The following is a 27,127-nucleotide window of genomic DNA, read 5'->3' on the forward strand; positions in this document are numbered from 1 at the left end:
AGTTTTTCTAGATTCTATATTGTTTATTTCTGCTCTGATCTTTATTATTTCTATTCTTCTGCTGGGTTTGGGGTGTCTCTGCTTCTGCTTCTATTTCCTTTAGGTGTGCTGTTAGATTTTGTATTTGGGATTTTTCTTGTTTCTTGAGATAGGCCTGGATTGCAATGTATTTTCCTCTCAGGACTGCCTTCACTGCATCCCAAAGCATTTGGATTGTTGCATTTTCATTTTCGTTTGTTTCCATTTTTTCTTAATTTCTTCTCTAATTGCCTGGTTGACCCATTCATTCTTTAGTAGGGTGTTCTTTAATCTCCATGCTTTTGGAGGTTTTCCAGACTTTTTCCTATGGTTGATTTCAAGCTTCATAGCATTGTGGTCTGAAAGTATGCATGGTGTGATCTCAATTCTTGTATACTTATGAAGGGCTGTTTTGTGACCCAGTATGTGATCTATCTTGGAGAATGTTCCATGTGTACTCGAGAAGAAAGTATATTCTGTTGCTTTGGGATGCAGAGTTCTAAATATATCTGTCAAGTCCATCTGATCCAATGTATCATTCAGGGCCCTCGTTTCTTTACTGACCATGTTTCTAGATGATCTATCCATTTCTGTAAGTTGTTCTGTAAGAGGTGTTAAAGTCCCCTGCAATTACCACATTCTTATCAATAAGGTTGCTTATGTTTGTGATTAATTGTTTTATATATTTGGGGGCTCCAGTATTCGGCGCATAGACATTTATAATTGTTAGCTCTTTCTGATGGATAGACCCTCTAATTATTATATAATGCCTTTCTTCATCTCTTGTTACAGCCTTTAATTTAAAGTCTAGTTTGTCTGATATAAGTATGGCTACTCCAGCTTTCTTTTGATTTCCAGTAGCACGATAGATGGTTCTCCATCCCCTCACTTTCAATCTGAAGGTGTCCTCAGGTCTAAAATGAGTCTCTTGTAGACAGCAAATAGATGGGTCTTGTTTTTTTATCCATTCTGATACCCTATGTCTTTTGGTTGGAGCATTTAGTACATTTACATTCAGTGTTATTATAGAAAGATATGGGTTTAGAGTCATTGTGATGTCTGTAGGTTTCATGCTTGTAGTGATGTCTCTGGTACCTTGTCTCACAGGATCCCCCTTAGGATCTCTTGTAGGGCTGGTTTAGTGGTGACAGATTCCTTCAGTTTTTTTGTTTGGGAAGACATTTATCTCCTATTCTAAATGACAGACTTGCTGGATAAAGGATTCTTGGCTGCATACTTCTTCTGTTCATCACATTGAAGATTTCCTGCCATTCCTTTCTGGCTTGCCAAGTTTCAGTAGATAAATCCGTCACTAGTCTTATCTGTCTCCCTTTATATGTTAGAGCATGTTTATCCCTAGCTGCTTTCAGAATTTTCTCTTTATCGTTGTATTTTGCCAGTTTGACTATGATATGTCGTGCAGAAGATCTATTCAAGTTATGTCTGAAGGGACTTCTCTGTGCCTCTTGGATTTCAATGTGTTTTTCCTTCCCCAGATCAGGGAAGTTCTCAGCTATGATTTCTTCAAGTACACCTTCAGCACCTTTCCCTCTCCCTCCTCTGGAATCCCAATTATGTGTATGTTATTACATTTAATTGTGTCAGTTCTCTAATTCTCCCCTCATACTCCTGGATTTTTTTATCTCTCTTTTTCTCAGCTTCCACTTTTTCCATAATTTTATCTTCTAATTCACGTATTTTCTCCTCTGCCTCTTCAATCCAAGCTGTGGTCGCCTCCATTTTATTTTGCACCTCATTTATAGCATTTTTTAGCTCCTCCTGTTTCTTAGTCCCTTGATCTCTGTAATAGATTCTCTGCTGTCCTCTGTACTTTTTTCAAGCCCAGCGATTAATTTTATGACTATTATTTTAAATTCATTTTCTGTTACATTGCTTAAGTCGTTTTTGATCAGTTCGTTAGCTGTCGCTACTTCCTGGAGTTTGTTTTGAGGGGAATTCTTCCGTTTCCTCATTTTGGATAGTCCCTGGGGTGGCGCGGAACTGCAGGGCTCTTCCTCTGTGCTGTCTGGAGTAACTTGCATTGGTGGGCGGGGCTGCAGTCAGACCTGATGTCTGCCCCCAGCCCAGCACTGGGGCCACAGTCAGACTGGTGTGTACCTTATCTTCACCTCTCCCAGGGGCAGGCCTCACTGTGGAGTGGTGTGGCCCCTGTCTGGGCTACTTGCACACTGCCAGTCTTGGGGTACTGCTTCCATGGGATCTGGCATATTAGCCGGGGTGGATCCGTAAGGTGCACAGGGGCAGGAGGGGCAGGCTCAGCTCGCTTTACCTTCGGTGGTCTGCTTCAGGAGGGGCCCTGCGGCACTGGGAGGGAGGCCGACCCGTCGGAGGGATGGATCCACACAAGCACAACGTTGGGTGTTTGCGTGGTGCAAGCAAATTCCCTGAGGGGAACTGATTCCCTTTGAAATTTTGGTTGGGGGATGGGTGAGGGAGATGGCGCTTCCCAGCGCCTTTGTTCCCTACCAAGCTGAGCTCTGTCCTCCAAGGCTCAACAACTCTCCCACTCTCTGAGCAGAGCTGTTGAGTTATAACATTCCAGATGTTAAGTCCTGCTGGCTGTCAGAACACACTCCGTCCGGCCCCTCCGCTTTTGCAAGCCAGACTCGGGGGCTCTGCCTTGCCGGGTGGGCTGGCTGCCCCTCCACCACCCCAGCTCCCTCCCGCCAGTCCGGGTAGCATGCACTGCCTCTCTGCCCTTCCTACCCTCTTCCATGGGCCTCTCATCTAAACTTGGCTCCAGAGAGTCCATTCTAGTCTTCTGGCAGTTTTCTGGGTTATTTAGGCAGATGTGGGTGGAATCTAAGTGGTCAGCAGGACGCGGTGAGCCCAGTGTCCTATGCCGCCATCTTCCTCTCCCACAACTCCTATTTGTATGTTTAGGTGGTTGTGACTGAAGCTTTCAGCAAACCTGGAGACAAACGGATCTGCTATGGTTTAGACTAGAGGGGAGTAGTAAATAGGCTAATTAGGGCTGGACAGGTGCTAAAAGAGAATATATGTGCTTTCCATTTTTGACTTTTCTACAGAAACTGCAAGGGAAGGCTCTAATTCATGGGTTCAAATACCAAAATAGAATTACAGTAACTTGGGAGGTTTGGAAAACTTTCAAATCCACTCCTCTTACTACCTATTGCTAAAGAGCTCTTCAAAGCAGGATAGCGTGAAGTGCTATGTAACTATAAAGCGTCTTACTCTGAATAGGATTACCTCCATACATAATGTGCCTGTGGATCCGACTTAATCAGAGCTTTTAGCAGTATGGGTGGGAAAGAGAAATACTTGTTTTCACCTTCTTGGCATTTAGTCACAAATTTAGGATTTTTGTAACAGGGAATGGGACCCTAATACTAAAGCCTAGATTTCCCAAGGGTGATGCGTTGATACTAGTTCTAGAATGCTATGGGCTCAAAGTAATCGAATCAGAAATCCCTCTGCACAAAAGCAGTGGTGTCAGCAGCAAGCCATATATCCTGGTGAGGCTCCTGCCCTGTGGATGCAGGTAACTTGTGACCTTGTGAGAGGGATGTAATTGGTAGCAGGGGACTGATAATTTCTGGAGATTAATTCTTCATAAAAGTCTTCCTATTCAGGATAGCCTAAGTGTTCTCTATCTTCTGTGTTCTCATCCTAGACCCTTAGGGCAATGACTAAGGAATGGAGCATGGTTCCTGAGGATTTTAGGTATAACTAATAGTTCTGATAGTACTTAGGGATCTATCTATAAACAGAATTGAACACCTGCCATATGCACAGCTTATTCCAAAAGAATAAAGAATCCTCATCAACACAGGATGTACTTTTCTCTGTAATAATCTATTTGATGTTGGCCCTTCCTTGTGTTTCAGAATTAACCATGTTTGTGCTTGGAACGAATGGCTGATGGAGAGTCAAAAGGACAGAGGGAGGGATGAATGTAGCTATAAATTAATAGGTTTACAATAAAAAAATACACTCAATTAATAACCAAAATAGTTTATAACTTAATATTCTTTCACATAAAAAATAGCTACCTTTAAAAAATGCTTTTTCTACCAACTTAAGGACATATGAAATGTTGAACATTAAGACTTTACTTGCATTCCTTATATTTAATTTCCACATTTCATATTTACTACTCATAATTTCACCAAGATCTGTTTTACCCGTCTTTTACATAGTATTTCACCCTTTAATTATTATTTCAGAATTGCACTTACTGGCATATGGTAATTGAGCACTTGGGATGTGGCTAGTCCAAACTGAGTTGTGCTGAAATGTAAAATATACCAGATTTTGGAGACGAAGTATGGGGAAAAAGGTAAAAACTCAATTTTTATACTGATATTTAGATTGATTATATAAATTACCCAAATTAATTTCATTTCTTTTTATCTTTTTAAATGTTGCTAGAAGAACACTGAAAATTACATGTGGCTCATATTATACTTCTATAGGACAGCACAGGGCCCAAACACTTGAAAATTAGGTGGCTACAGCTTTAACACACCAGTATTCCATATATTATCTGCTTTTGGAAAAGGGCATTGTAAAAAATAACAATCCAACTACTTATGTGCATGTTTTTACTTTTTTCTAATGAACATATATTACTTTTTAAATAGAGAAAGTAAAGATGTTATATTCTGTTTATAATCTTAGACTTACAAAAAAGGACTAGCATTTAAGACATGGAGCGTAAAAGATTAAAACAATAAATCAAATTCCCCTCTTAAAATGTGAAATACGTTTTGCACCTTTTATATCAGGTGCGAAAACGAGGCACCCGGAGGTAGAAGTGGAAATCTGGGACAACACAAGTGAGTTTGTCTGCCTGTACAAAGTTATAATTCTTGTCAAATACTGTGGAAGCTCTGCCACTCAGGTGGCTATGGATGTGACTGTTCAAACCACTGTGCTCACATTCTTCTCCATGTTTCCATGAGAAAGAGGAGCTGTTTTTCTGGTACCAAGGATTAATACACACTTAGTCAAAAATGGCGGAGTATGAGCAGTTTTTTTCTTTTCATATCTAGAATTTAAGTTAGACCTTTTACAACTCATCTCCCTAGTTCTAATCCTCTGACATAAAGGGACTTGTCCAGAAGTTACTTAAAATGTGACTGGTTAATGATTTTCAGTAAAATACAGCATAATGGTTTTTTTCTTTCTCTCTTTCTTTCTCTCCTTTTTTTTTTTTTTTTTACTGGTTTAGGGCAGTTTATTTTGAAATGTTGCTCTTGTACTATTTGCTTTCTGGCAACATACTGAAACATTAGTTTTCAAAAGCCTTTTTCTGACAGTGGCACAATCCCATTCATCATCCATCATCAGGCCTTTCCATGAGGTCACAGAAAATCCCAGTTGCTAGTAATACTCCGATGCATTCACTTCCTCTGCAAAAGCAACCGGCACAACCACCCCCTGCCGGTGCAGTTCTCGAAGAACATCTAATATTGAGTCTAATTCTGTGCGGAACTTGTCCAACTCACGATTCTTCAACTGTGCAAGTCTTTTCCATTTCTCAATTTCCTTGCTTTGCTCAGTTTCTACTACTTGGTGTGTTTGCTGTATTATCTGCAAACAAAATAAACAAAAATAAAAATCTATTATTACTGTTACAGTTCATCGTGGGGGTGAAGATTTAACATTCCAAGAAAGCTCAAGTGCGACAATGCTGACTGTAGTAGAGGGGAGGGAGAAGGAGAGGGAGCCTGTGTCCATCAATAAGCTTGTGGAAGAAGAGGGTAAGAACCAGGAATTCTCATTCTGATAGGGAGGAGTTAGGGAGCTTGAGTTTTGTTTTTTTGTTTTTTTAACTCAAAGCTTTAAAAAAAATGTGGCATTCAAAGCATCAGAAATTTCTAATACCTTGGTATGAATCCAAACACACCCCCACCAATGTAGTTCCTCAAGATTAGCACTTGAGACATAATCAAAACAGTTCTAATATACAACACACGTCATTAATATACATTACAGCAGTAAAAATGATAAAAGTCATGCATGTAGCATCTATCATGTGCCAGGCTTGGTTTTACATATAACATTTTACATATGTTAACTCATTTAACCCTGCAAAACATAGTAGCAGGTGAATTCTATATATTTACCCCCATTTACCAGGTAGGGAAATAGAGGCACAGATAAGCAAAAAATAATTTGCTCAAGATTCACACACAACCGATTGGAGGCAGAGTCAGGGTTTATACCCAAGCAGTTTGGCCTCAGTGTCCCTGCTCTTGCCATTTACAACAATGTGGATGGAACTAGAGTGTATTATGCTAAGCAAAATAAGTCAGTCATGGAAACACAAATATCATATGATTTCACTCATATGGAATTTAAGAAACAACAAGGGGCGCCTGGGTGGCTCAGTCAGTTAAGTGTCTGACTTCGGCTCAGGTCATGGTCTCGCAGTTTGTGAGTTCGAGCCCCACGTTGGGCTCTGTGCTGTCCAGCTAGGAGCCTGGAACCTGTTTCACATTCTGTGTCTCCCTTTCTCTCTCCCATTCCTCTGCTCATGCTCTCTCTGTCTCTCAATAGTAAATAAATGTTAAAAAAAAAAAAAATTAAAGAAAAAGAAGCAACAGATGAACATGGGGGAAAGGAAGGAAAAATAAGATAAAAATAGAGATACACAGAATAAACTGAGGGTTGCTGGAGGAGAGGAAGGTGGGGGAATGGGCTAAATGGGTGATGGGCATTAATGAGGGGACTTGTTGAGATGAGTGCTGGGTGTTATATGGAAGTGATGAATCACTGGGTTCTACTCCTGAAACCAATACTACACTGTGTTCACTGACTTGAATTTAAATTAAAAAAAAAAAAAAAAAGTGTGGTAGAATACAATTGTTAAGTCACCTGGCCCTCGGTTTCTCTTTGTTGGGAGATTTTTGATTGCCGATTCTGGATTCTGTCGTCTTATTAGTAACTGGTCTGTTCAGATTTTGTTTCTTAATGATTCAGACTTGGTAGGTTGTATGTTTCTAGCAATTTACTGATTTCTTCTAAGTTGTACTGTTTGTTGGCATATAGTTGTATATAGTAATCTCCTATGATCCTCTGCATTTCTATGGTATCAGTTGTAATGTTTCCTCTTCTATTTATAATTTTAAGTCCTCTCTTATTTCTTGGTTGGCCTAGCTGAAGGTTTGTCAATTTCATCTCTTCAAAGAACCAACTCCTAGAGTTCTGTTAATATTTTGTATTGTCTTCCTATACTCCATTTCATTTATTTTTGCTCTGTATTTCTAACCTTCTGCTAACTTTGGGATTATTTTGTTCTTTTTCTAGTTCTTTGAGCTGGTAAGTTAAGTTGTTTGAGACCTTTTTCTTGATGTATGCATTTATCACTATTACCTTCTCTCTTAGAACTGCTTTTGCTGCTACCCATATGTTTTGGTATGTTGTGTTTTCATTTTCATTTGCCTCAAGATACTTTTTATTTTACTTTTAATTTCTTCTTTGATCCATTGTTAATTAGGAGGTGATGTTGAATTTTTATGTGTTTGTGAATTTTCCAGTTTTCTTCCTCCTGTTGACTTCTAGTTTCCTATCATTGTGTTCAGAAAGCATACTTGCTATGATTTCAATCTTAAAATTGCTAAGGCTTTTGTGGCCTACCATATTATCTATACTAGAAAATTTTCCTTGTGTGCTTGAGAAGAATGTTTATTTTGCTGCTGTTGGAAGGAATGTACTGTGTATGTCTGTTAGGTCCATTTTGTCTATAGCACTGTTTACATCCCACTGTTTAAATCCCACTGTTTCCTTACTGATTTTTTGGATAGATCTATCCATTGATAAGATCCATTCTATCATTGTATTGCTGTTTATTTCTCTATACATAGGTGCTGTGATGTTGGATGCATAAATATTTACAACTGATATATTTAATTGATGGATTGACCCTTTTATCATTATGAAATTACCTTTGTCTCTTTTGTAGATTTTTAGCATAAAATCTATTTTGTCTGACATAATTATAGCTACTCCTGATTTCTACTGGTTACCATTTGATTGAAACACATTTTTCTATCCCTTCCCTCAGCCTATGATGTTTGTCTTAAAGCTAAAGTCTCATGTAGGGGCATATTGTTGGATCTGTATTTCATCCACTTGGCAATTATGTGGTTTGAATAGAGAATTTAATCAATTTACATTTAAAGGAATTACTGATAAAGATTTACAATTGCCATTTTATTTTTTGACTGTTTTGTAGATCCTATGTTCCTTGCTTATCTCTTGCAGTTGTCTTTTGTGATGTGATAACTTTTTGTAGTAGTATTCTTTGACTCCTTTATCATAATCTTTTCTGTAATTGGTACAGGTTTTTCTTTTGTGGTTACCATGAAGCTTACATAAAATATGATATAACAACCTAATTTAAGTAGATAACTTTACACTTTTACTCCACCCCTCCCCTCAACTTCAGGTTATTGATGTTAAAATGAACATTTTTTATATTTTGTATACAATAACAAATTAGTATAGTTATGGTTATTTTTAATGTTTTTTAGCTTTTTTAAAAAACACTTATTTATTATCGAGAGACAGAGAGAGAAAGAGAATGAGCATGGGAGGGGCAGAGACAGGGGGAGACACAGTATCTGAAGCAGGCTCCAGGCTCTGAGCTGTCAGCACAGAGCCCAATGCAGGGCTCGAACTCATGAGCAGTGAGATCATGACCTGAGCCAAAGTCGGATGCTTAACCGACTGAGCCACCCAGGCGCACCTGTTTTTTAACTTTTAAACTAGAGTTGTAAATGAATTATGAATTGCCACAACAATCTTAGTGAATCTGACTTTGGACTATTTACCATTTCCAGTGAGTTTTATACCTAATAATCATACATTTTAAATATGTTAATTAGCTTCATTTTATTTCCACCTGACAAATTCCATTTAGCATTTATTTTAAGGTGGGTCTAGAGGTGATGAACTTAGCTTTTTATGTTTATTGGTATAATAAACATGTAACATTAGGTTCACATGTGTGACATATGATTGATATTTGCAAATACTGCAGAAAGATAACCACATAATACTAGTTAATATCCACTGTCATACATAGTTACAAAATTTGTTTTTCTAGTAAGGAGAACTTTTGAGATTTGCTCTTTAATAGCTTTAAAATATACAGTTTATTATATTAACTATAGTCACCACACTGTATATTACATCTGTATAACTTATTTTAGCTGGAAGTTTTTACCTTTTTCTCCTGGCACCCATTTTTCCTACCTCCCATGCCCTACCCCTGGAAACCACCTATCTACTCTCTATATCTATAATCATGGCATTTAAATTTTTTAAAATTAACTTAAAAAATTTTTTGATGGTTTGTTATTAGTGTATAGGAATGCAACAGATTTCTGTATATTATTTTGTATTCTGCAACTTTACTGAATTTTTTAGTTCTAATAGTTTTTGGTAAAGTCTTTAGGGTTTCTTATATATTATGTCATGTCATCTGCAAAGAGTGGTAGTTGTACTTCTTCCTTTCTAATTTGGTGGCATTTTATTTCTTTTTTTTAAATTTCTTTTTAATATTTATTTTTGACAGAGAGAGCATGAGCGGGGGGGGGGGGCAGAGAGAGAGAGGGAGACACAGAATCTGAAGCAGGCTCTAGGTTCTGAGCTGTCAGCACAGAGTCCGACGTGGGCTCGAACTCAGACCGCAAGATCATGACCTGAGCCGAAGTCAGACAGACATTCACCCAACTGAGCCACCCAGGTGCCCCAGAGGCATTTTATTTCTTGACTAATTGCTCTTGTTAAGATTTCCAATACTATTTTGAATAAATGTGGTGTGAGTGGGCATCCTTATCTTGTTCATGATCTTAAAGGAAAAGCTTTCAGCTTTTCACCATGGATTATGAGGATAGCTATGGGTTTTTAATATATGGCTTTCATTATGTCGAAGTACCTTCCCTCTATACCATTTGTTGAGTTTCCATCAGGAAAAGATATTGAACTTTGTCAAATGCTTTTTCTACATCTACTGAGATCATCTTAAGCTTTTTACTCTTCATTTTGTTAATGAGGTGTATCACACTGATTTGTGGATGAGGAACCATTTCTGCATTTCTGGAATAAATCCAACTTAATGGTGTATGACCCTCTTAGGATGTATTGCTGATATTGACTTGTAATATTTTGTTGATGATTTTCACATCTATGTTCATGAGGGATATTGGCCGGTGTTGCCTTGTGGCATCCTTGCAAGGTTTTGGCACTGGAGTGATGCTGGCCCTGCAAAATAAGTTTGGAAGAGTTCCCTCCTTTTTGTTTGCAAATGTTTCAAAAGAATTGGTACCAATTATTTAAATGTTTTTAGAATTCACCAGGAAGCCCTCTGGTCCTGGATGTTGTTTGTTGAGAGGTTTTTGATTGTCAATTCAATCTCCTTAATAATAATCAGTCTTTTCAAGTTTTCTATTTCTTCATGATGCCTTCTTGTTAAGTTTTGTTCCTAGGAATTTATCCATTTCTTTTGGTTGTCCAATTTGTTGCTGTACAATTATTCATGCCAGTCTCTTATGATCCTTTGTATTTCTGTGGTATCAGTTGTAATGTCTCCTCTTTCATTTTGAGATCATTTATTTTAGTTTTCTCTCTCTTTTCTTGTTTAGTCTACCTAAAGGTCTGTTAATTTTATCTTTAAAAGAACCAACTCTTAGTTTATTTTTAGTCTTTATTTCATTTATTTCTGTTCTGATCTTTGTTACTTCCTTCTGTCAACTTTGGGCTTCATTTATTCTTCTCTCTCTAGTTCTGTGAGGTTTAAAGTTGTCTATATGAAATCTTTTTTGGTTCTCCATATATGCATTTATTGCTATGAACTTGTATCAGTTATTTTTCCTGCCTCCCCTAAGTTTTGCTATATTGTGTTTCCATTCTGAAAATATTTCCCTGATGATTAGTGATACTGAACATCTTTTCATGTGTTTGTTGGTCATCTGTATGTCTTTATAAGAATATTCAGGTCCACTGCCCATTTTTATTTATTTTATTTTTTAAAATTAATTATTTTTTTAATTTACATCCAAGTTAGTTAGCATATATATAGTGCAACAATGATTTCAGGAGTAGATTCCTTAATCCCCTTACCAATTTAGATCATCCCCCCTTCGACAACCCTCCAGCAACACTGTTTGTTCTCTATATTTAAGAGTCTCTTATGTTTTGTCCCTCTTCCTGATTTTTATTATTTTTGCTTCCTTTTGTACTTATACTCATCTGTTTTGTATCTTAAAGTCCTCATATGAATGAAGTCATATGATATTTGTCTTTATTGACTAATTTCGCTTAGCTTAATACCCTCCAGTTCCATCCATGTAGTTGCAAATGTCAAGAATTCATTCTTTTTGATTGCTGAGTAATACTCCATTCATATGATATTTGTCTTTATTGACTAATTTCGCTTAGCTTAACACCCTCCAGTTCCATCCATGTAGTTGCAAATGTCAAGAATTCATTCTTTTTGATTGCTGAGTAATACTCCATTGTGTATATACATATACCACATCTTCTTTATCCATTCATCTGTTGATGGACATTTGGGCTCTTTCCATACTTTGGCTATTGTCAACAGTGCTGCTATAAATAAACACTGGGGTGCCTGTGCCCCTCTGAAACAGCACACCTGTATCCCTTGGACAAATACCTAGTAGTGCAATTGCTGGGTCTAGGGTAGTTCTATTTTTAATTTTTTGAGGAACCTCCATACTGTTTTCCAGAATGGCTGCATCAGTTTGCATTCCTACCAGCAGTGCAAAAGAGATCCTCTTTCTCCGCATCCTCGCCAACATCTGTTGTTGCCTGAGTTGTTAATGTTAGCCATTCTGACAGGTGTGAGGTGATATCTCATTGTGATTTTGATTTGTATTTCCCTGATGATGAGTGAGTTGAGCATTTTTTCATGTGTCGGTTGGCCATCTGGAAGTCTTCTCTGGAGAAGTGTCAATTCATGCCTTTTGCCCATTTCTTTACTGGATTGTTTTTTGGGTGTTGAGTTTGATAAGTTCTCTATAGATTTTGGACACTACCTCTTTATCTGGTAGGTCATTTGCAAATATCTTCTCCTATTCTGTCAGTTGCCTTTTACTTTTGCTGATTGTTTCCTTTACTGTGCAGAAGCTTTTTATCTTGATGAGGTCCCAATGGTTCATATTTGCTTTTGTTTCCCTTGCCTCTGGAGACATGTCAAATAAGAAGTTGATGCAGCTGAGGTCAAAGAGGTTGCTCCCTGTTTTCTCCTCCAGGATTTGGATGGCTTACTGTCTTACATTGAAGTCTTTCATCCATTTTGAGTTTATTTTTGTGTATGGTATAAGAAAGTGGTCCAGGTTCATTTTTCTGCATGTCACTGTACAGTTTTCCCAGCACCATTTACTGAAAAGACTGTCTTTATTCCACTGGATATTCTTTCCTGCTTTGCCAAAGATTAGTTGCCCATATATTTGTGGATCCATTTCTGGGTTCTCTGTTCCATTGATCTGAGTGTCTGTTTTTGTGCCAGTAGCATACTGTCTTGATAATTACAGCTTTGTAATACATACTGAAGTCCAGGAATGTGATGCCTCCAGCTTTGGTTTTCTTTTTCAAGATTGCTTTGGTTCCATACAAACTTTAGGATTGTTCTAGCTCTGTGAAGAATGCTGTTGTTATTCAGATTGGGATTGCACTGAATATGTAGATTGCTTTGGGTGGTATTGACATTTTAACAATATTTGTTCTTCCAATCAATGGGCATGGAATATTTTTCCCATTTTTTTTGTGTGTCTTCCTCAATTTCTTTCATAAGCTTTCTGTAGTTTTCAGTGTGTAGATTTTTCATCTCTTTAGTTAGATTTATTCCTAGGCATTTTATGGTTTTTGGTACAACTGCAAATGGGATTCCTTGATTTCTCTTTCTGTTGTTTCATTATTGGTGTATGGGAATGTGACTGATTTCTGTGCATTGATTTTATATCCTGCAACTTTGCTGAATTCATGGATCAGTTCTAGCAGTTTGTTGGTGAAAGCTTTTGGGTTTTCCATATAGAGTATCATGTCATCTACAAAGAGTGAAAGTTTGACTTCCTCCTGGCCAATTTTGATGCCTTTTATTTCTTTGTGTTGTCTGACTGCTGGGGCTAAGACTTCCAATACTATGTTGAATAACAGTGGTGAGAGTGGACATCCCTGTCGTGTTCCTGACCTTAGGGAGAAAGCTCTCAGTTTTTCCCCATTCAGGATGATATTAGTGGTGGGTCTTTCATATATGGCTTTTATGATGCTAAGGTATGATCCTTTTTATTTTTTTTTTTTATCTTTATTTATTTTTGAGAGAAAGAGCGTGAGCAGGTGAGGGGCAGAGAGGGAGACACAGAATCTGAACCAGGCTCCAGGCTCTAACCTGACAGCACAGAGCCCAACATGGAGTTTGAACCCACAGACAGTGAGATCATGACCTGAGCCAAAGTTGGAGGCCCAACTGACTGAGCCATCCAGGTGCCCCAAGATATGATCCTTCTATCCCTTCTTTCTTGAGGGTTTTCATCAAGAAAGGATGTTGTATTTTGTCAAATGCTTTCTCTGCATCTATTGAGAGGATCATGTGGTTCTTGTCCTTTCTTTTATTAATGTGATGTGTCACATTGATTGTTTTACGGATATTGAACCAGCCCTGCATCCCAGGTATAAATGTCACTTGATCATATTGAATAATTCTTTTAATGTATTGTTGGATCCAGTTGGCTAGTATCTTGTTGAGGATTTTTGCATCTGTGTTCATCAGGGAAACTGGTCTGTAATTCTCCTTTTTAGTGAGGTCTTTGTCAGGTTTTGGAATCAAGGTAATGCTGGCTTCACAGAATGAGTTTGGATGTTTTCCTTCCATTTCTATTTTTTGGAACAGCTTCAAAAGAATAGGTGTCAACTCTTCTTTAAATGTTTGGTAGTGGGGCGCCTGGGTGGCGCAGTCGGTTAAGCGTCCGACTTCAGCCAGGTCACGATCTCGCGGTCCGTGAGTTCGAGCCCCGTGTCAGGCTCTGGGCTGATGGCTCGGAGCCTGGAGCCTGTTTCCGATTCTGTGTCTCCCTCTCTCTCTGCCCCTCCCCCGTTCATGCTCTGTCTCTCTCTGTCCCAAAAATAAATAAACGTTGAAAAAAAAAAAATAAATGTTTGGTAGAATTCCTTTGGAAAGCCATCCGGCCCTGGACTCTTTGGGAGATTTTTGATAACTAATTCTATTTCTTTGCTTGTTCTGGGTCTGTTCAAACTTTCTACTTCTTCCTGTTTCAGTTTTGGTAGTTTCTATGTTTCTAGGAATTTGTCCATTTCTTCCAGATTGCCCATTTTATTGGCGTATAATTGCTCAGATTATTCTATTGTTTATATTTCTGCTGTGTTGGTTGTGATCTATTCTCTTTCATTCTTGATTTTATGTATTTGGATCCTTTCCTTTTTCTTTTTGATCAAACTGGCTAGGAATTTATCAATTTTGATAATTCTTTCAAAGAACCTGCTTCTGGTTTCATCTGTTCTGTGTTTTTGGTTTCGATAGCATTGATTTCTGCTCTAATCTTTATTATTTCCTGTCTTCTGCTGGTTTTGGGTTTTATTTGCTGTTCTTTTTCCAGCTTTTTACGATGTAAGGTTAGGTTGTGTATCTGAGACCTTTCTTCCTTAGGAAGGCCTGGATTGCTATATACTTCCCTTTTACGACGGCCTTTGCTGCATCCCAGAGGTTTTGGGCTGTGGTGTTATTTTTATTGGCTTCCAGGTACCTTTTAATTTCCTCTTTAATTTTTGGTTAGCCCATTCATTCATTCTTTAGTAGGATGGTCTTTAGTCTCCAGGTATTTGTTATCTTTCCAAATTTTTTCTTGTGGCTGATTTCAAGTTTCATAGCGTTGTGGTCAGAAAATATGCATTAGGTATGACCTCGATCTTTTTATACTTGTTGAGGGCTGATCTGTGTCCCAGTATGTGATCTATTGTGGAGAATGTCCCATGTGCACTCAGGAAGAATGTGTACTCTGCTTTAGGATGAAATGTTCTGAATATATCTGTTAAGTCCATCTGGTCCAGTGTGTCATTCAAAGCCATTGTTTCCTTGTTGATTTCTTGATTAGATGATCTGTCCATTGCAGTAAGTGGGGTGTTGAAGTGCCCTACTATTATGGTACTATTATCTATGAGTTTCTTTATGTCTGTGAATAACTGATTTCTATATTTGGGTACTTCCACGCTGGGGGCTTAAATGTTTACAACTGTTAGATGTTTTTGGTGGATAGACTCAATTATGATATAATGCCCTTCTTCGCCTCTTGTTACAGTCTTTATTTTAAAATATAGGTTGTCTGATATAAGTATGGCTATCCTGGCTTTCTTTTGGCGACCATTAGCATGATAGATGGTTCTCCATCCCCTTACTTTCAATCTGAAGGTATCTTTAGGTCTAAAATGGGTCTCTTATAAACAGCATATAGATGGATATATTTTTTTATATACATTCTATTACCCCATGTCTTTTTATTAGGAGCATTTAGACCATTAATGTTTAGAGTGAGTACAGAAAGATATGAATTTATTGCCATTATGTTGCCTGTAGAGTTGGAGTTTCTGGTGGTGATGTCTGGTCCTTTCCAACCTTTGTTGCTTTTGGTCTTTTTGTTTTGTTTTTTTATCTTTTCTCCCCTCAGAGTCCTCCTTAAAATTTCTTGCAGGGCTGGTTTAGTGGTCACAAATTCCTTTAATTTTTGTTTGTCTGGGAAAGTTTTTATCTCTCCTATTTTGAATGACAGCCTTGCTGGATAAAGAATTCTTGGCTGCATATTTTTCTGATTCAGCACATTGAATATCTCTTGCCATCCTTTCTGGCCAGCCAAGTTTCTATGGATAGGTATGCTGCAAATCTGATCTGTCTTCCTTTGTAGGTTAAAGACTTACTTTCCCTTGCTGCTTTCATGATTCTTTCCTTGCCTGAGTATTTTGTGAATTTGACCATGATATGCCTTGTTGATGGTCATTTTTTGTTGAAGCTAATGGGAGTTCTTTGTGCTTCCTGGATTTTGATGTCTGTGTCTTTCCCCAGGTTAGGAAAGTTTTCTACTATGATTTGCTCACATAAACTTTCTACCCCTTTTCCTCTCTCTTCATCTTCTGGGACCCCTATGATTGATGTTATCCCATTTTAATGAGTCATTGAGTTCTCTAATGCTTATATTGTGCTATTTTGCCTTAGGCTCTTTTTTTCTGCTTCATTATTCTCCATAAGTTTTGTCCTCTATATTGCTGCTCTACCTCATCCATCCTTGCTGCCATGCCATCCATTCGAGATTGCAGCTCAGTTATAGCAGTTCTGATTTCATCCTCACTAGCTTTTACTTCTTTTGTCTCCACAGAAAAGGATTCTATTTTCAACCCCAGCTAGTATTCTTATTATCATGATTCTAAGTTCTGGTTCAGAATCTTACTTGTATCTGTGTTAAGTCCCTGGCTGTCATTTCTTCCTGTTCTTTCTTTTGGGGTTAATTCCTTCATTTTGTCATTTTGAAGGAACAAAAGGAATTAATGAAATAAAAAAAATAAAAATTAAAAACAACACCATAGAAATCAAATAAAGGATGCTAGATACTAGGTGTGTTTTGGTCTGGTTGTTGAAAAAAGCTTGATAGATTAGAGAAAAGAGGGAAAGATAAGAAAAAATAAAAAAAAAGGAAAACATTTGAAAATTTGAAAAAGAATACAAAATAGAATGAAATGATGAAAATAAAATAGAATTTAAAAAATTTTCAAAAAAATAAATTTACAAAAAAGTAAAAAAATGGAAAAAAAATTGAAGAAAAATCTTTTTAAGAAAAGTGGAAAATAAAAATTTTTTTCTCATTCTTGAATACAGAAAAAGAAAAGAAAAAGAAAAAAAAATTGAATAGATGGACCAGTGAACAAAATGAAATAGGATTGAAATTACATCTGGTTTTCCCCAGAAGTCAAACTACGAAGCCCTTTATAGTCTATAAGCTGGCAGAGAGACTTGTGGTGTTCCTCAAGAGCATGGTTGGCCTGGTTGGGCAGGGCTTAATGTAACAGCTCCATTCTCCACTAGATGGCACTGCTTGGCTTACCGGGGTTGATTGTTGTGATGCATGTAGGTGTGTGTGCCCTTGTGTGGGAGGGGTGAAAATGGCATCCCCCAGCTACCTACTCTCTAGTATCAGAACTCTGTGTTCTCCCCATGCAGCAATCAAGCACCCCTCCTTTGTCTCTGGCTTCTGTCCATTTCCCTCTTCTACACTGTCTTTGGCCAAGCCGTGAGGCTGCCAGGTAGCACCTCCCTCCTGAGTTTTATCTCAGATGTGGCTTTTTCCCAACCCCTCACTTCTGAGGGACTGTGGCTGGACCCATTCAGCCTCTCTGTGGGAGGGTCTCCCTGAGCAATGACTGGGTGCCGGTCTGCCCCTAGAAAACATTTGTGAGATCGTGCTGCTGCCTAGAGACTGTGGCTGGGTGCCAGCCTACTGCCAAAAAAGTTTACACGATCATGTAGCAGCAGTGTTTCAGGGATTATGGAAAATCACAACACACATCTGGTACCAGGCTTCACCTTTAATGTCCTTGTTCCAACACCAGCAAATGTGGTTGTTTTCCAGGGTCCCCTGGGACCTTTGTCTGTGTGGAGGCTGCACAGTCTCTACCAAATATCCTCCCAGTAGGGGAACCACCACTTCCTGTGTGGACCTTGAACCCCTTGGACCTTGCTCACTGTTCCTCAGGATTCGCTCTTCCCACCAGGGCACTGCGCGGTATCGAGCTGTGGAGTTTCAGACTCTCTTGTGCTCCCCCTGTTTATAGAGTCTTAATGGAATTTAAACTGTCTCCTTTCTCCTTTTTCCCTTTTTTGTTCAGTCCCTTGTGGCTATTTCCACTCTTCCACTTTCTCTCCAGCTGCTTTCAGCAGAGGGGAGGCAGGGGAGTGTGGGGTTGCTTTTCCCATTCCCCTTCCCCCCTTCCTCTCTCCACAAGCAAAAACAGCCCCCTGCCCTGCGCAGCTTCTCTCCCCCAGTTCACCTCTCCATGCCATGTACCTGCCAAGTTCTGTGGTTCAGGTTATGCAGATTGTTGTGTTAATCCTCAAATCAGTTTTCTAGGTGTACAAGATGGTTTAGTGTTGATCTGGCTCCATTTCAGGAATGAGGGACACACAAAAAAAGCTTCCATGCTGTTCCGCCATCTTGGCCCTTCCCCTCCACTGCCCATTTTTAAATTAGATTTTTTTTTTTTTTTGGTGTTGAGTTAGGAGTTCTTCATTTGTTGTGGATATTAACCCCTTACTGGATATATCATTTGCAAATACCTCCTAACAGTTTGACTTCTTCACACACCTCCTTCAGTATGTTTTCATTTTGTTGGTTTCCTTGCTGTGAAAAAGCTTTTAATTTTTTAAAAATTATTTTTAAATGTCTATTTCTGACTAGTGGGGGAGGGGCAAAGAGAGAGGGAGACAGAGGATCCAAAGTGGGCTCTGTGCTGACAGCAGAGAGACTGATGCAGGGCTCGAACTCAGGAGCCATGAGATCGTGACCTGAATGGAAGTTGGATGCTTAGCCAACTGAGCCACTCAAGCACCCCATGCCTACTACAATTTGATGTAGTCCAATTGTTTATTTTTGCTTTTGTTCTCTAAGGAGGCCTATTCAAAAACAAAAAACAAAAAACAAAAACCCAAAACATTGCCAAGACTAATGTCCAAGAGTTTACTGTTTTTTAAAGTAGATCTATGGTTTCAGGTCTTACATTTAGGTCTTTAATCCATTTTGAGGTGTTGTTTGTTTGTTTCCTTTTGTTTTGTATATAGTGTAAGACAGTGGTCATCTTACTTTTTTTTGCATGCAGCTGTCCAGTTTTACCAGCACCATTATTATCATTATTAAAGAGATGATCTTATCTTCATTGTATATTCTTGCCTCCTTTGTCATAGATTAATTGACCATATAAGCATGGATTTATTTCTGAGTTTTCTATTCCGTTCTATTGATCTGTGTGTCTGTTTTCATGTCAGGACTATACTGTTTTCATTACTATAGTTTTGTAATACATTTGAAAAACTGGGAGTGTGATACCTCCAGCTTTGTTCTTTCTCAAGACTGCTTTGCGTATTTGGGGTCTTTTGTGATTCCATATCAACTTTAGGAATATATGTTCTAGTTCCATGAAAAATACTACTACTGGTGTTTGATAAGGACTGCACCAAATCTGCAGATTGCTTTAGGCATTATGAACATTTCAATAATATGCCTCCAATCCATGTGTATCTTTCCATTTATTGTGTTATCTTCAAGTTCTTTCATCTATGTATTACAGTTTTAAGAGTACAGGTCTTGCAACTCTTAGGTTAAATTCATTTTTATGTATTTTCTTCTTTTTGATGTAGTTATAAAGTGATGGTCTTCTTAATTTCTTCTTGCTAGTTGTTAATGTACAGACATCTGTTTCATTTCTGTACACTAATTCTGCATCCTGCAACTTTACTGAATTCATTTATTCTAATAGATTTTTGGTGGAATCTTTAGGGTTTTCTATATACATTATCAATGTTATCTGTAAATAGTGACAGTTGTACTTCATCCTTTTCAATTTGCATGCTTTTTATTTCTTATCTGGTTGTTGTGGCTATGACGTCTGGTACTAGCTTGAAGTATAACAAAGAGTGGACATCCTTGTTCCTGATGTTAGTGAAAAAGCCAACTTTTCAATTTTTCACTGTGGAGTATCATGTCAACTGTGGGTTTGTCATATATGGCCTTTCTGAGGTTTCATCTATACTCAGCATATTGAGAATTTTTTATCATGAATGTATGCTGAACTTCGGCAAATGCTTTTTTGCATCTATTGAAATCATATGATTTTTAACTTTCATTTTGCTAATATGGTATGTCATGTTGATTTGTAGAACTCAATCGTCCTTGTATCCTATAAATCCCACCATATTGTGGTGAATTATCCTTTTAATGTATTTTTGAATTTAGATTGCTAATACTTTGTTAAGGATTTTTTGCATCTATGTTCATCAGGGAATTTTCTTCTTTCTGTAATTTTCTTCTTTTTTTGTAGTGTCTTTGTTGTTGGTAGGGTAATATTGGGCTTATAGAATGAATCTGAAAACATTCCTTCCTCTTCATTTTTTTTTGGGGGGGGCAGGGATAGTTTGAGAAGGATTGGTATTAATTCTTCTTTACAGGTGAATTCTTCCAAACATTTAAAGCCATCTGGTCCCAGACTTTTCTTTGTTGGGAATTTTTGGATTATCAATTCAATTTTTTTTTAAATTTCATTTTTAGAGAGAACACAATTTGGGGAGAGAGAGACACACAATCTTAAGCAGGCTCCATGCTCAGCAGGGAGCCCCCATATGGGGATTGCTCCCACGATCCTGGGATCATGACCTGAGCAGAAACCAAGAGTCAGACCTAAAACCAATTGGCCCATCCAGGTGTCCCACCAATTCAATTTTGTTACTAGTAATTAGTTTATTCAGATTTTCTATTTCTTCCTGATTCAGTCTTGGGAGATTTTATATTTATAAAAATCAATTTCTTCTAGGTTGTCCAATTTTTTGGCATATAACCTTTCATAGTAGTCTTTTACAATCCTTTGTATTTCTGTGGTGCTGATTTTAACTCTCCCTTTTTCATTTCTTTATTGTTATTTATTGAAGTCTTTTCATTTCCTTGAGGAGTCTGGCTAAAGGCTTATCAGTTTTATCTTTTAAAGAACCAGCTCTTAGTTCACTAATCTTCCTTATTTTTTTTGTCTCTATTTCATTTACTTTTGTCATGAACTTTATTATTTCCTTCTTTCCTTCTACCTTTGAGCTTTGTTATTTTTAGTTCCTTTATGTGTAATGTTAGATTATTTGAGATTTTTCTTGTTTCTTGAGGTAGGCCTGTGTAGCTATAAAAAAAAAAATTCCCTCATAGAACTGGTTTTGCTATGTCCAAAAGATTTTGGAATATTGTTTCCATTTTCATTTGTCTCAAGGTATTTTTAAATTTCTGCTATGATTTCTTTATTGACCTATTGGTTATTTAGTGGCATCTTGATTAGCCTCCATGTATTTGTGTTCTGTTTCTTTTATTTTTGTAATTGATTTGTAGTTTCATACCATTGTGGTTGGAGAAGATGCTTGCTTGATTTCAATCTTCTTAATAGTCTAAAACTTATTCTTTGGTCTAATGTGATCTATCCTAAAGATCAGTCCATGCACACTTGAAAAGAATGTATATGCTGCTGCTATTCACAGCCCATTACATCCAATATCTGTTAAGTATGTCTGGTCTAACGTGTTATTCAAAGCTACTGTTTTTTTTTTTTTTTTTTTTTAATTGATTTTCTGTCCAGATGATCTATCCATTAATGTAAGTGGGGGTGTTTAAGTCCCCTACTAATATGGTATTACTATTTCCCCTTTTATGGATGTTAATATTTGATTTATACGTTTAGGTGCTGCTATGTTAGTTACATAAATATTTACAACTGTTATATCCTCTTGTTGGATTGATCCCTTAATCATTACATAATGTCCTTCTTTGTCTCACGACTGATATGTGTTGCTACCTTTTCAAAAAATTTCCATTTGCATGGAATATCTTTTTCTATCTCTACATTCAATCTATAATGTATCTTTAGGTCTGAAGTGAGGCAGCATTCTTATAGGCAGCCAGAGGTCTTTTTTTTTTTTAATCCATTCAGTCACCTTACGTAAAAATGAGAAATGAATTACACTAATCTTTTTGTCCTCTATTTTACATTTTGTAGTTCCTATAATGATGAAGACCTAAAACTTTGATATGATTAAATAGAGCTAGGGTTTCTCTGGAACTTAGGTCAACCATAAACAATTGCATATCTTTTTGTTTTTTTTCAAAGAATATATATATTTATACTGTTTTAGACTGAATTTTTTCTGTGTCCCCCTACTCCCTTTTCATATGTGGAAGCCCTAACCCACAGTATGGCTATTTTTGGAGTAAGGAACTAATTAAGGTTAAATGAAATCATAAGGGTGGGGTCCTGTTCAGAGTAGATTAATGTCCTTATCAGAAAAGATACCAGATAGCTCTCTTTCTCTCTCTAGTCTCCTTCCCTCACCCCAAAGCACACACTGAGGAAAGGCCCTCTGCAAGCCAGGAAGAGCATATTCAACCAGAATGAATCAGCTGGAAATTTAATCTTAGACATCTGGCCTCCAGAACTGTGAGAAAATTAATTTGTTTTTTAAGTAACCCAGTTTATGGTATTTTGTTGTAACAGCTCAAGCCGACCAATAGACTCTTCAAGCAAAGGTAAATACTAGCAGAAAGGCTAATGCCTAAAAACATCATGCCCTTACTTCTGCCATTTTTAATTTCTATTTATCTGTCATTAAGTGTACTAATTGTGATATCACTAGTGCTAGACATATAATATTTTAAACAATTACATTTTAATATAGCTATTTCTTACAAACATGAAATGGCTGGAATATGGGATATGGCTTCCAAAGACCAATTCCCAGGGTAAAATGCCTAACATTTTAAGAACATGATATAAGTTGGCAAACCAATCTTCAGGTATTTGAAATTTAAAGTCTTATGTGCTCTTAAACACTGTATTTATTCTTAATAAGATCAATGTACAATGAAACACTTCAGGAAGTGCTGCTAGGGATGGCAAAACTATAGCAAACTGGAGGTACTTAAAAATGAAGAGCTATACAAATATGTAAATTTGATTTACTACTTTACCTGTTGAAGTTCCTGCTCTCTTTGCTCATGTCTCATTTCCATCTGCTTAATTTTCTTTTCTAAGCCCATGAAATGTTTCATTTCTGGTGTATGGTTTTCTCTGGCTTCTCTTAATTCTTCTAGGAGTTTTGTAATCTAAAATTGAGGTACGAAGTAAATGAAAAACTGGTAACAAGAAAAATCATTTATTTTTACCAGGTAGTCTTAAGAATGTTCACCATATTTTCTTTGTATAAAATTTCTCTAGGGAAGAGGCTTCTTGCTAGTAAGAAAGATATCTTGAGTTGTTAGGGAATGCAAGCTATTAATTATTCTATCTACAGGAAGAAAAGGCTCCTCTTAGCTCTGAAGTGACCTCACAATCCAGATGATTCCAGATGACTGGATCACTTCCTCCCATGTATGCCAGGCTGATTACAGCATTAAAAATGAAGGTGGGTACTGTCTGTGGTATATTCAGCTTTGCTACAAAGTATTTAACTAGGCTGATTACTTCTAGGATTAATCAAACATTTAAAGCACCCTACCCAGTATAGCTTCCAACACACACAGAGTTCAGTAAATATGAATCCTCCTTTTGTCAACTTTCTATAATTCTATCTGTAATCCTCTTCTGGCTCTTATCACTTTATAATAATTCATTCCACAAATACATTTATGTTTATAAAAAAAGAGAATATACTGAACTCTTTCTGTTCTAGCTGTTGTCTTAGGTCTTGAGGGTATAGAGATGACCTAGTCATGGAGGTTATAGTCTTGTGTGGTACCTCCTTTTTCATACCATGGTCTGCAGAGAAAATGGTGATATTTTCATGGTGCCAGTCAGTAAAATAGAGGGGATCTGAGATATCTTTATATTGGGCTTGGTGAAACAACTGCATTTTCTTTATACCATATACTCATAATTATTTCCTGTTAGTATCAAAAGGCAAAATAATTAACAAGTAAAAATGGCTAAAATTAACAAATTCAACCAAATTTTCCATGGAAACACCCAGTAGCTAATAACACTACAAAAAAACCCAACCCCTTCCCAAACTGCCACTCTTTCTAGTTTCAAATGTGAAACTATAAACCTACATAAGTCTAAATATTTATATGTGGGATATCCATGGGATATCATCAGTGACCACAGAAATTTGCAGACTTTAATTGGGATGATTTGCAGAAAGGTTAAGGAGAGAGACCCTAGAGAACATGCTGCAGTGATGAGTGCTGGGCATAAAATCTTCTATGTCAAAACAATTATTACTAAAAATTATAACACAAAACCAGTGATTGCTGAACTAAGAAATTTGTAAGAGGCATTGTCATACACGTAATGGTCAAATATCACTTCAGCTTATGTAAACTTAATGACTGAAAAGTGACTTTGGGTTTATAATGAGACATTTCCAGTAATTGCTATCTTATGATCCATAGGGAATCCATTCCTGGTACACCAGCTGGGATGTTCTGTTCTAGTGAAAGCAGCAGTCAAGTGAATGAGAATTCTAATATAGTATGTTGTTATGGAGAGATGACCAAGTAGCAATGAGGTGATGAGTGGGGAATACCTAACTGGAAGCAGAGCTAGGTTGCAGGACTCTTAACCTGAGGCAGCTGTCTTTGAATAAAGTCTTAAAGGGTAAGTAGTAGAGTCATGACATTATCATGTGCGAGGTGCTATGCTAAGTACTTTACAGATATTGTCTCAGTTAATTTTATCAAGTTTTACATTTATTTTCTGATTCCCCAAATAAAATGTAAGCTCTGTAAGACCAAAGATTTGTCTATCTTGTTCTCAGTATTCCTAGCACATAAAGCATGCCAGAGCACAGTGTTTAATAATTATTCATGAATTAATGAATTCACCAATGATTAAACATTAGTCTATAAATTACATAGATTTAGAAATTTTTATTTAGACAAAAAGTAGGAAAAATTTCCCTTCATCAGTGCCTACTTAAAAGCATCTTTAAAAGTATAATTAAAGTGAATGTATGTATTTTAAAATCCTTGTATTTTAGTGAATTTACCCTATGGGAGTAACTGGATACATGAGATGAATGATCAAAAATTATTCCTGCTTCTTGAATACTATGGAAAAAAATTGGCAAATACCAATTTTTTTCTGATGTCCAGAAATACAGCATTAGTAATATAGTAATTAAGAGCCTGGGACCTGGAGTAAGAGGTCTTGGGTTCTGATGTTGATACTTTTTACACATTGCTTGGTAACCTGAAGCAAATTATTTCATTTTTCTTAGCATCAATCTTCATCTATAAAATGGGAATAATAGTACCTACCCTTTTGGGTTATGGTGAAAACTACACAGAGCACTTACCACAGTGCTTAGTACATACTAAATAATAAATGATAACTATCATTATGATTTTGACTATTATAAAGTAATATAAAAAAAGTGTTAATAAAGGAAGAGTAACATCATCAAGGTGGTGACATAGGTAGTTCCTGATGCTGTTTCCCCTCATAAGAACTAACAATTATTCATGGACTAGATGCAACTGAGAGAATGATATAATATGAGGGTGAGGCTGAAGCATCCCCCTGCATCACAGAGACCAAGACAGACTACATCATAAGGGTTAGCAGAGTGGCTACATGCTGGCTGCATTGCCCCTCCCTCAGGCCCAGGCAGCACAATATGGAGAGGTCTCCCCTGAGACTACCATTTCTCCATGGGAAAAGACAGCCTGGGTTGGACATCCAACTCCCCCAGTGTTGTGGGTCACTTCTTGAGAGCCCCCGCATGTCTTTATCCCATGGGGACTAATCACTAGGAATCTGATTGTGATGGAGATGTGGGGAAGGGCTTGTAACAACTGGCAGTTAGATCTTGGCAGACTGAATTCATACTTGCAGTGCCCAAGTAGTAATCCCAACCAGCAGCTTTGCTCACCTATAGATCCAGGTCGGTGGTATAGTCTGACTATGGAATTTGGTGGGGTGCAGGTCTGCCTGACTCAGGTCCTCAAACAGAAAGATTTGCCAGCCCTCAAGCTGGGACTGCATCCACTCAGGCAGGGAAGCTAAGCCACACTTTGGCACACTGCTGAGTGAAGATCACAGTGCTGCTTGACCAGAAAGCCTGAGTAGAACACCTGAAAAGCTGGGTAGCCCAGCAATACTAGAATAGAGTCCAGCAGTCAGAGTTGATAGTCTGCAAAGCCAATGGCCTATCTGGCCAGGGAACCTGGGGCACTGGTTGGCTTGAGTGAAGACTACAGTCAAAAAGCTTTACTGGCATTAGAGCAGTTTCTTACATTGCTCCTGGGCCAGGAAACTCATTTGAAGCTTTGCCCATTGCTGAATACAGCTTTCTGGCTGCTCAACCAAAGAACCTAACCAGAGCATATGGGAAGCTGCAGAGAATCCCCTGAGAGCCCTGCATACAGTGCCACTTGGGGAGAGCCACAGGCTATGCTTTCTGTCCATCAACAGAGCATGTGGCCCTGTCAGCCAGAGAATTCAGTACACAATCTTGCCTGATTTGTGTGCCCAGACAATGAACTACACAGGCACTGGGGCCTATCCTGTCACTCCACCAGGGCAGAGAAGCTAATTCATAGCCCCATCTATTGCTGAGTATATATCCAGTCCCCAAGAGTCTAATAAAAACCTTACGAGAGAATCGGGGCAACCATGAAGTCCTTCCTAAAGACTTATTAGGCAGGGAACCAAGCCAAAATTTCTATCCAACTATATTCAACTAGTGACACCTCCCCACTCTTGACCTCAGAGAGTGAGGTCTTGGGCAGTAGCTACCTGGGCAGTAGCCTTGGCCAAAAAACAAACCCTGACAGCAAGCCACCCCTGCCCAAGGACATCACCACCAGACACATCCAGAAACCCAAAGTGCACTGACTGTTGAACACTGTTTATGCCAAAGTGAATCTGTAAAGTCTGGAAGAGGAGACTACTTACTCAAATACAGACACCACCCAAAGGAAACAAGGATCTGAAAATCTGACACCACCAAAGAAAAGAAAGCTCCAATAAACTAACCCTAAAGAAATAGAGATCTGTGAACTCTATGATCAAAGAATTCAGAATAATCCTCTTTAAAAAGTTTACACAACTACAAGAACATACAGACAACTAAACAAAATTAGGAAAACAATGCATGAACAAAACAAGAAGTTCAACAAAGAAATAAAAACCATGAAAAAAATACCCCAAAACAGAAATACCAGAGCTGAAGAATACAATGACTGTATAGAAGAATTCAACAGGGACTTGACCATATAGAAGAAAGCCAGTGATCTAAAAGACAAGTCATTTAAAATTATACAGTCAAAAGAGCAAAAAGAATGAAAAAGCCTATGAG

General features: G+C 37.7%; 1 protein-coding gene across 2 annotated transcripts in view; it reads right to left on the reverse strand.

The window, feature by feature from the left end:
- Positions 1-3,998: 3,998 nt before the first annotated feature.
- The window catches only part of CEP162 (centrosomal protein 162), a 119,402-nt gene continuing 96,273 nt past the window's right edge, over positions 3,999-27,127 (reverse strand). For both annotated transcript variants that reach the window (XM_030315925.1, XM_030315924.1), the window contains 2 exons: positions 22,797-22,931; positions 3,999-5,595 (listed from right to left, as the gene is read on the reverse strand). In XM_030315925.1, coding sequence (XP_030171785.1) covers positions 5,386-5,595; positions 22,797-22,931 — 345 coding nt within the window. In that variant the 3' untranslated portion in view covers positions 3,999-5,385. The remainder of the gene's footprint in view (positions 5,596-22,796; positions 22,932-27,127) is intronic.

This window comes from Lynx canadensis, chromosome B2 (genome assembly GCF_007474595.2).
Source record: "Lynx canadensis isolate LIC74 chromosome B2, mLynCan4.pri.v2, whole genome shotgun sequence".
NCBI classification, from domain to species: Eukaryota; Metazoa; Chordata; class Mammalia; order Carnivora; family Felidae; genus Lynx; species Lynx canadensis.